At 39.8% G+C, this 10,342-nt stretch overlaps 1 protein-coding gene across 1 annotated transcript; it reads right to left on the bottom strand.

Annotated features, from left to right (window-relative positions):
* Nucleotides 1–1,589: 1,589 nt before the first annotated feature.
* LOC141655493 (uncharacterized) lies at nucleotides 1,590–2,171 on the bottom strand. Its single transcript, XM_074462573.1, has one exon. The coding sequence runs from the start codon at nucleotides 2,169–2,171 to the stop codon at nucleotides 1,590–1,592; it is 582 nt and encodes a 193-aa protein (XP_074318674.1).
* Nucleotides 2,172–10,342: the final 8,171 nt, after the last annotated feature.

The raw sequence follows: 10,342 nt of genomic DNA, 5'->3' as shown, positions 1-10,342 counted from the left end.
TGAGTTTAACACTTTGTCAATTCTCGCTAGCAACCGAACATGTAAGTATTAGGGTGCAACAAACTCATTTATATCATTTTTTTATTGTTTTCATGACTTTATAAACATGAAAAATGAATCCCACAATTCAAACATAGGTTAGATGAGCCATAACCATATTCTTTGGTCTGAGACAGAGGCTCCTTGTGTCGCCTAGTGGCCTGCGCCTCTACTGGCTTCTTAGATTAGAATCCAAACGTGTTTGAGTTCATCTTCCCTCAACAATTTTATTTTACTTTCTTTCTTTTTCTTTTACGATTTTCAGCATTTATTTTTCATTCTTTCTACAACTTTTTGACCATCTCCGAAAATCATCGTTGGTTCCTTATACCATGACGGTTTACTCCGTGTTTCGATGATATTTGTTGGTTAATTAAAAATACGTGTATTTAAACATATTTTTTCTTTTATTCTTCACTTCTCTCATTTGCTTACATTTGTAAGCAGTTTTAGTAATATTCATAATCATCCTTGGTTTATACATACCATCTCGGTTTGATTCGAGTACGACAAATATCGACTAATTACAAAGCAATCATATCAAACATTTTATTTTCCTTTTATTTTCCTTTTATTTTCTTTTTCTTTCATTTTACCTTTGTCTTAACCATGTTGTGTGTCATCCTTGGCTAACATACATGCCATGTCGATTCAACTCGAGTACGGCGATGAAATGGTTAAGCACACATCTACACTTTTATTTGTAAACTATTCTTTTCAAGCTTACAAATTTGAATCCGGTGACGGATATTACAAACATAATGTATGGTAGCTATTCCGAATCACACAAATCATAATCGAAAACATTAACAAAAAAGCTGTTTTAACAACCTTTTAAACAAAAGCAGTTTTAATAACTATTTTACAAGTCTGGGCAGGCCCCTTTGCATCGCCAATAGGCTCGGGCCCCTATGCATAACACCCTCATTTATCTAAGAGCATCTCCAATGGTTAAGCAAAAGGACTTGCTTGCAAATAAAAAAGTTTCCAAGCTACTTGCTTCACCATTGGAGCACTTTACATGTACTAGCTTAAATTGAGCTTGTAGCTCCATGGAGCTAGTAGCTCAAATGGGCCTACAAGGAAAAATCTACCAATTAAAAGAACATTTGAATATTTGTAATTTTTATTTTCTAGGTAAAATAAGTAAATGTATTAATTAAAAGGGTGTTGTGGAAGGTAGGTCACATATGGTCTATTTAAGTCACAACACTAAGCTAGTAGCTTACCATTGTAGTACTTTGTAGCTTAAAAATATTCTAGCTTGAAAATCTTTTGTGGCAAAGGTAAACTAGTAGCAACTAGCTTACCATTGGAGATGCTCTAACAGCCTTAACTAGGTATTCCTAAAAAAAAAAGAAGTTGTTACCATCTCGGATTGCCCGAGGTAATGAATAACAAAGTAAAACAAACCACAATACTTTAAATAATATAAATATTTTTTTTTTGGTAAAATGTGAGATTTATATTGTATATCAAAAAAGAATGATAATTACAAGTAATATACCAAGACTTTAGGTTCGAATCCCTTTAGGACCAAACCGTACAATTCAATTTTCTAGACTTAGTAACCAATTCTTCTCAGCACTTGACATGTGATCATCCCGTTTAATTTTGATTCTCTGCCTCACACTGTCCTTAATCAATTGCACAACCCGGTTTGGACTCACAAGCACAGCATTTATCCTCGCATTGTTCCTCTGTGTCCACACATGATAGTAGCTAGCAGACAACAGAAGAGCATACACACGCTGTTGTATTTTTGACCCTGCAGATCCTATATCCCCTGTCACTGATATCTGCAGCTTGCTCCAATCCCTTATCTGGTTCAGAATAAGCTTACTATACCCACACTTAAAGAACAAGTGTTCTTGAATCTCTGGTGCAGCTTCACAGACACAACACCTGTCAGAACTGCAACATCCAATCCTGAAGAGATTCTCTCTTGTATTTATCCCATTATTCCGTATAAGCCATGAGATCAAAGAGTGTTTAGGGACATTCCAGTTGGACCACACAGTCTCAAACCAGACTGGTTTGGCTTGATGAAGTCTCAGCCAGTCATACCCCCTACTAACAGTATATCCCCAAGCATCAGGCATCCATTGTCCATCTGCATAAGCAGGCTTCATGAGTTCCTTAACTTTACAAATATTCTTCCAAGTCTAAGTAACATCAGCTGCAGGTTTGTAGTCATGCCAGGCTTGTTGCTTTAGATATATTTGATTTACCCACTTAATCCACAATCTATCAGCTTTGCAATAGAGCCAGTCCACAAGCTTAGCCACTGTAGCAGTGTTCCAGATTGCAGCATTTTTCATCCCTAGGCCTCCTTCATTTTTTGGGAGAGTGATAGTGTCCCATTTGACAAGGGGTACTCTGTGGTATTCACTGCATCCATCCCCAAAAAAATAATTCCTACACACAGCTTCGATTCTCCTTATCACCCCTTTGGGGAGAACAAAAATATTTGCCCAATAGTTGTACAATGTGTTCAGTACTGAATTGATTAGGGTCAGTCTGCCAGCATAAGATAATTTCCTGGCTACTAGACTCCTAATTCTACTCAGTATCTTCTCAGTTAAAACATTGCACTCTCTTTTAGAAATTCTCCCTAGTTGGATTGGAAACCCTAGGTATCTGAATGGCATTTGGCCTTCTATAAAACCAGTAGCCTGCCTTATATCAGCTTTCAAATCAGTTGCCATGCCATTAAAAAATACCCCAGACTTACCATTATTCATAATCAGTCCAGATGCTTTTGAGAATGTGGAGAAAGCTTTAACAAGTAACATAATTGACTGAGCTGTCCCTTTGCAAAACATTAGCAGATCATCTGCAAACATCAAATGTGTCAGTTTCAATTCTTTGCAAAGTGGATGATACTGAAAATCCCATCTCTCTGTGGCATATTTGATTGTTCTTGTTAGATACTCCATACAGATTGTGAAGAGTAAGGGGGAGATAGGATCCCCTTGTCTAAGTCCTCTCTTCCCTTTGAAATAGCCAAAGTGATTTCCATTAAGTGCTAGGGTAAAAGTGGTGGTTTTAATGCAGGTCATAATCTGCTGAGTAAAGAGATCAGGAAAATTTAATCCCAGCAACATTTGCTCCACAAAATCCCACTCCACAGAGTCATAGGCCTTCTGTAAATCAATCATGAATAGGCATCTTGGTGAAGCACTCTTCCTATTATACATTTTAACAATATCCTGGCAAATGAGCACATTCTCAAGTATAGACCTTCCTCTGATAAAGGCTCCTTGATTCTCATGGATAATCTCAGGTAGAACAAGGGACAACCTGTTACAAAGTAATTTGGAGATTACCTTGTAAATCATGTTGCAACAAGCAATTGGCCTAAATTGCTTAAATGAAGTAGGTCTCTCACATTTGGGTATCAAGGTAATGTTTGTAGCATTACACTGATTTAATAGCTTGCCAGTAGTAAAGAATACAAATATCCATACCCACAATCTCCCAAGCATCCTTGAAAAAGCCACTAGTATACCCATCTGGTCCTGGTGATTTGTCAATAGGCGTTGTAAAAAAGGCTTGTTTAATCTCTTCATTAGTGACAGGCTTATTGAGAATGCTCCAATGCTCCTGAGAACATAATTTCCCTGTATTCAAGATGTCTATCCTTACCTTCTCAGTCTCTCTAGTACTGCCTAGCAAGCTAATATAATAATCCAAGAAGGCTGCTTGAATGCTCTGGCTATCCTGACAGAGTTGTCCATGCTGGTCCTCAATTTGAATCACCTTGTTAGCCATATGTCTCTTCTTAATAGCTCCATGAAACAGTGCAGTGTTTTGATCTCCATCCTCAACCCACTGTATGTTTGCTTTTTGTTTCAGAAATCTATCCCTTGCAGCAGTAAGGCTTCGAACTTCAGTAAGTAAAGCAACTTCCTGAGTCACTAGCTCAGGATTAGCAGGATCTTGAGCAATCTGTTGCTGAAGTTTATCCAATCTTTGAACTGCCAGGACAGTCCTATTCTCAATATCAGAATAACATTCTGAATTGAGTCCTTTGAGAACAGGTTTTAGGGCCTTCAACTTTTTCACAATGCCAAACATTTTATGACCCTCATAACTCCTTGTCCATGCCTCCTTCACCCTGTCCAAAAAATTTGGCACCTTGTAGACACCTCGTTTCTGCACCTCCCGCAAACCACCCGGTGATGATTGGGCCGCATGTTTGCTACGCGGAACGATTTGTGACAGTTCGTAAGTTTATCGTCAAGTGATTGCTCAAACATTAATGTCTACCTCATGGTCGTCATCTACGTGCCGATACGGTCGTTTTGGCAGTAATTAGAGTACATTTGGAGTCTGAGTAAAAAACCGTCTTCATTTCCTAAAACCGTCAAATCCCCAGTCAAAGCAATGTGCTTGTCTACCTAAGGTTAGGATGTCATAAAATGTTGAGATTATATCTCATTTTGAGTCTCATGTCACTTCATTGGGCTAAACTTAAAGTTTACATTACAAAATGTGCATTTCATTTAGTTAAAATGATAACCCGACCTTTAGGCCCGTTTTACGAGATGATAACGACTTTTTTGGGTCAGGCCTATTTCGAAGAAAGTTCTAGATCTTTCTCTTAGCTTTCCAACGCCACCAAAATCACCTTAATCCGAGTCTTGTAGAGAAAGTTATGCCTAAAATACGACAGTCTGTCAAACGCGCTTTCTTGCGCAGGAGGAACCCGCTGAGGGAAGGACGCAGCAAGTGCTGCGCCTCTTCCAAGGAACGCAGCACCTGCTGCGCCTTTTCCTCAAGGTTTTCTTTTTGTCCAAGTTTCCGCGTTTAACCTAAGTCGGTTATTTCCGGATCTTTCTCTCCTTTCATAATTCCGTCGCGTGATTAGTATAAATAGGAGCTTTCGTTCCTCATATTTCTCACGCGAGTGTCCGCCCTTCTCTTCTCCCTTTGCATTCTAGACTTCGTTCTTACTAATTGGCGCCTACGTGCTTGGACTTCCGACCACGTAAGCTCGGATCTTTCCGGGTACCAGCCTCTCCGTTGCATGACCGACCAATTTGACCAACTACACCAATAATCAATCTTTAATTAATCAATCGTTTTCCTCTTACGAGGGCACTTTCCTTGCATTCGCGTCGAGCATTCACTAGTCGATTTTCTTAGTTCATCTCGTTTCGTCAACATGTAAGTCTGAGGGTGTATAATTCCTCCTTTATTTATTGTATTTAATTTATCGTATCATCACCATTGTAAGGTTTATGTCGAAAACACCGTTAAAATCGATTTCTAAAACCGTGCTTTAAAAGTCTGTTTTTGCGGATTTCCAGTAGACAGACGTCGAGAAAAGACGCAGCAACTGCTGCGCCTCTTCGAAGAAGCGCAGTTCCTGCTGCGCCTCTTCGTGAGGCTGCCGCAGTTCCTGCTTCTTTTCTTCTTCCTCGTCTTCTGTAATTCGTGTGCCTCCTTATTTGTTTTCGCATATTTATTCTTTAATTCGTTCACATGATAGTTTAATAATCATATGCATATTATTCATTCCTTCATTAACATATAATCATCATTGTTCCGACTTAAATCCTAAATAATCAATATTTACGGGTTTTCGTTATTAATATTCAAATCCGGATTTTAGAGATTCAATTTGTTCATATTGGGTTTCTGGGGTTCGTCATTGATATATTTGCATTGCATATTCACTGTATATTCATCATATCTAATGCTAATTAGTTGATTCTTATAGAGGACTCATTCATTAACATCGTTCCTTCATGTAATTAATCCGTTTGCATCCGTCTCCTCCATGTTTTACTGTTTTTATGACTCATTCACATGTAATTAATATATTAATCACTTCCATCCGAGTCAATTATCTAATCAATCCTTAAATTTACCAATTAACATTAACGATTTGCAGTTCCGGCTTCACAGCCAGAACTCACCCTTGGAACAGACGCAGCAACTGCTGCGCCTCTTCCAGAGGGCGCAGTCTCTGCTGCGCCTGTTCCAGGATGATTTCTGTCTCTGAACTCCGTTTCTGCCTTGACCTAGTTTGTTTAGTTTACGTAATTAACTAATATCCGTAATATCACTAATTTCTGTTCGTCTAATTCTTTCTTTTATTCTTTTATTCTTTTTTTTCTTAAATTATCCGTTTTAAAGGTATTTTCGACATAAATCGCCTAATCCATTGTAATTATTGTAATTTTCATTATTGTAATTTTCTTTATTATTTATTCATTTGTATGTTTTTCACATGTAATTGAATTTAACTCCTACTTCGACCCAATTGTATGCCTAATTACTTGTTAACCGACTTAGCCTAATTCTTCACATGTTAGGATTAAAACTTGGATGTTGCATTGCATGCATATAATCGACGATATATCAAGTACGAATAACTTCCCTAATCATTAGTAGAGGCCGCTATCGAGGCGGGCGGGATTAGGTGTTCGATCAAAAGAGCTTCCTAATACGTACCCTCACCCCTTACTCCAGATCTCTGTGAACATCCGTGTTCATTGGCATCCACGAGAGTCATTCTAGACATAGAATGCTAAGGGTAACGATTGCTTAGTGTTCATGTCTTTACTTTGTGTCTAGACATGGCATGAGGTATTCGAACGGTTCCAATTTCCCATAAAAATTGGTGGCGACTCCAACAAAAATGCAAACGCTTGTTCTCTTCCTCCCAAGCGCCCCCGTGGGCGGCCCGCTGTCCACAGTTTGGCGACTCCGCTGGGGATAATACACTTACGTGTAGCCAAAAGGGTGAAACTTGAACAAGGTTAGGGAATAGTTTGTACGAGACAATTGTCGGTTTTCATAACTCGGTCTTCCTAGACCGTTTTATTCGGCCTTCCTAGGCCCAACCCAACCCATTCGACCAATCGTCCCGTCTAAACGGTCCTAATTCTTATTTGGGCCTAAGGATGGATAGCGATTGACGTCATCCATACCATGATGCTTACTCTTGTTTGTATCAAGGGCCTTCACTACTTGAGGAAATGGACTAGGAATCGGCCTTACTCTTGTTTGGTACGAGCCTCTCCACAGACTTCGGGTTTGATGGTTCGGTATGGCAACCCACCCTTTAAACCAAAACCCTTTTAAATGCACTCAGCATCCCGTTATAATGCTTGTATAAATGTGTATACCTTACGTGATCACCATTTCTAAACAAAACCATGACGATTTTGCAAAACTCAAAACCCTCTTTTAATCAAAATTTCGAAAAAAGGCCTTTGATTAGCGCAAAACCCAGTCGAAACTCTGTTCAATTGTCGAGTCAAACTTCGGGCCTCAAACCCATTTTAAAACCCATTTCGAAAAAAGAGTCCAAAAAAAAAATGAAAACAAAAAAGTCCAAAAAAAAAAGAAAAAAAAAAGAAAAAGGAAAAAAATATTTTCAAACCATGTAAATGTGTAAATTCGATTGGGCTAAGTTAGAGTCAAAGTTCAAACCGACTATGTCCTAGTCGGAACTCCGTCGAGTCATGAACTCGTCTTCCTTTACATTTTGGGTCTTTTCAAAATTCAAGTCAAGTCCTAAGGCGTCACGCCGTCATTTTGGACCCCCTACCCCCAATTCAGTTAGGATCTAAACACTCGAGTCACACGTTCCGAGGCTCAACACACGAGTCTCAATGGGCCTCATATTTGAGTCTAAACTACAACAGTCTTCTTAACACCTATAAGCAAACCTCGAGTCCAGAATTAACACGTCTCGCCAATCTTGTCAATCAAGTCGACCACATAAACGTCACTCGGTCAAAGTCAACACTCGAGTCTAAAGGTCAAGGTCAAGCACCGTGAGTTCAAACACGAGAAGTCGCTCACGACATTTCATGAATTCACAAGTCAAGTCTAGATGTGTCATCTTATCCCTTCCTTTGTTGGTTGCCTTAGTATGCGTGATCCCATATCAAATCAAGTTGTAATGCGCATCATTTTCTTCTCGGTAGGAATTCCGCAATTTCCAATGAAAGTATTCAAGAACGTTTATCCCTCGTCGTCGAGGGACTAAGTACTGCAGTCATTAAGCTCCAGGCCACCGTCGAAGACTTGAGCACTCGTGTCATCAATATGGAAAACAAGATAGATATGATGAAACCTTTACCATCTTCTCATACCCCAAGGCCAAGTTTTAGCTTCAACACGACTCACCCATCTAAGAAGGCCAATGAAGGCAAGGGAGTTAACCTCTTGGAGACTCCACCCAGAAGGCCGGGACGAGCTCATAGGGAATTCGTTGACCTCGGAACCACATATGAAGTAGCTCTACGAAGACTGGTTTCCCAGGGAAAACTTCATCCAATCGGTCCAACCCCAGACCCTGAAAAGATATTCCCTAGATGGAAGGGCGATTCATATTGTCAGTACCATCAAGGTAGGGGACACGATACGGAGGAATGCTTTTGTCTAAAGCATATTATTCAGGATATGATCGAGGATCGCAAGCTTCCTGTGCCACCTTCCGCCAAGAAATCCAAGAAAATCGACCCTCTTGGGTCCAATATCATTGAGCACGACGAAGAACCATCTCTAGATTGTTCTCATCTCCTCAATCATCATGATGATAAAGAAATCAATGTCCTCGAAGACGAAGATATCCAAAATGGAATGCTCATGCTTTCCATGGCCTTTAACAATAAATTCTCCAAAATAGAAGGAGCCATTGATAGCCTAAACTCTCGACTTTCCAACATGGAAAATCAGTTTGCTGAAATGGGTAAGAAGCTTGATGCCCAACCTCTCAAAATGAAAAGTGTCCAGACAAACCCTCAACTTGACAAGCTTAAGGAGAAAGCAACGAGTGGGCAATCCATTCCTAGTTCCTCTCATTCAAGAATCAAAATCAACAAAGGCAACCTCATGGAGCCTTCGTCAAAGAAACCTAACAACTCTCCAAGATCACTCACAAAGGCTTTCGACAAGAAGGATACACCCCCTAGGAATTTTACCAACATTGGTATTACGTACACGGATGCCCTTCATAGACTTATGGAGCGACGAATATTGAAGCCTACCGGTCCTACACCAGATCAAGAAAAGAAGTCTAGGTTCTGGGATGAAAATGCTTATTGCCAATATCACAGGGGAAGGGGACACGATACTGAGATGTGCTATAAGCTCAAGCATGTGATTCAGGATATGATCGAAAGCGGGAAGTTGTCCCTCTCAACTTTTAACCCACAAGGTAGCTTAGGCAATCCTCATGGATATACCAATTATCAAGAAACTCTTCTTGATTGTTATCCTTCCAGTGTTCCCAATGATGAGGACGTGGTGCTCAAATGGGTGAATGCTCAAAGTCAAGTGCCAAAGCCAGTCGCTGGAAGAGAAAATGTTCAAGCATGGGCCGATGATTACGAGTCTGGATCTAAGATCGAGTCAAAGTCCGAGTCCGAGTCCGAGTCCGAGTCTTAGACTTTCTTTCCCATAATTGTTCTAGTATCTTTCTTTGTGTCCATTTCTAGTGACAATCTGGGGGCAGTCCCATGAGTCACATGTCTTCTCAAGTCTATATTAAATACATTTATCATTCATTTCAATAAAAGTACAATTTTCACTCCACATATTCTATCCTATCTCTTCCTTTACCATTTCCTGTGACAACAAGAATTGATTTGAGACATTTTTTAAAAATGAACAACCACACATGCCAAGTCAATGTGAGTGCACTTATATGATGTTCCGTTCAAAGTTGTAGAGGACCTAAGACTCCGTGTTCATTTTCTTACCTATTCCATGTCTGGCAATAGAAACCACAATATAACCCTAGTCTAGGACGAGCCTATCTCTAGAGATTCTAGGACGAATCCAGACCGTCTCCCTTGTTAACAATCCATGACGGAAGGCAAGCCCATTCCCCACAATAAACAACCCCTGTTTACAAAGACCAACCCGTTTCACACTAAATGTGCTAGTCTGACCCAAATCCATGGTAGCAAGCAAATCCTAGACGATACGAGCCATGATTAAAGACAAAGGCTCAATCAAGAGAAACTGAGGCCAATATCCAAGGCCACAGTTATGCCCGAAATCCAAGACAAATGAGTTAAAAGAAGAAGGATCAAGCAAGTCAAGTCAATATCCGAAGTCAATGTTATCTTCAAAAACCTGAATCATGAATCTTAGCAAGAATCCAAGATATATTCTAGACCAAGAATCTGAGTCTGAATCAAGAACAAGTCTGAAATCAAGTGCTGAACGGAATACTCCTGAAGTCTATATAGAATCAAGTTACAGTATAGAATCAAGACATTGATGAAGATGGTCAGCTAGCACCCCTCACTTAGCCTATCACACATCGCAC

Source organism: Silene latifolia, chromosome 1 (assembly GCF_048544455.1).
Source record: "Silene latifolia isolate original U9 population chromosome 1, ASM4854445v1, whole genome shotgun sequence".
NCBI lineage: Eukaryota > Viridiplantae > Streptophyta > Magnoliopsida > Caryophyllales > Caryophyllaceae > Silene > Silene latifolia.
The sequence above is the reverse complement of the archived record's forward strand: the minus strand, read 5'-3'. Positions and strand labels throughout refer to the sequence as shown.

What these genes read in the sequence shown, in the direction of transcription:
- LOC141655493 (XM_074462573.1), bottom strand. Translation starts at nt 2,171, where the DNA reads ATGAAGCCTGCTTATGCAGATGGACAATGGATGCCTGATGCTTGGGGA.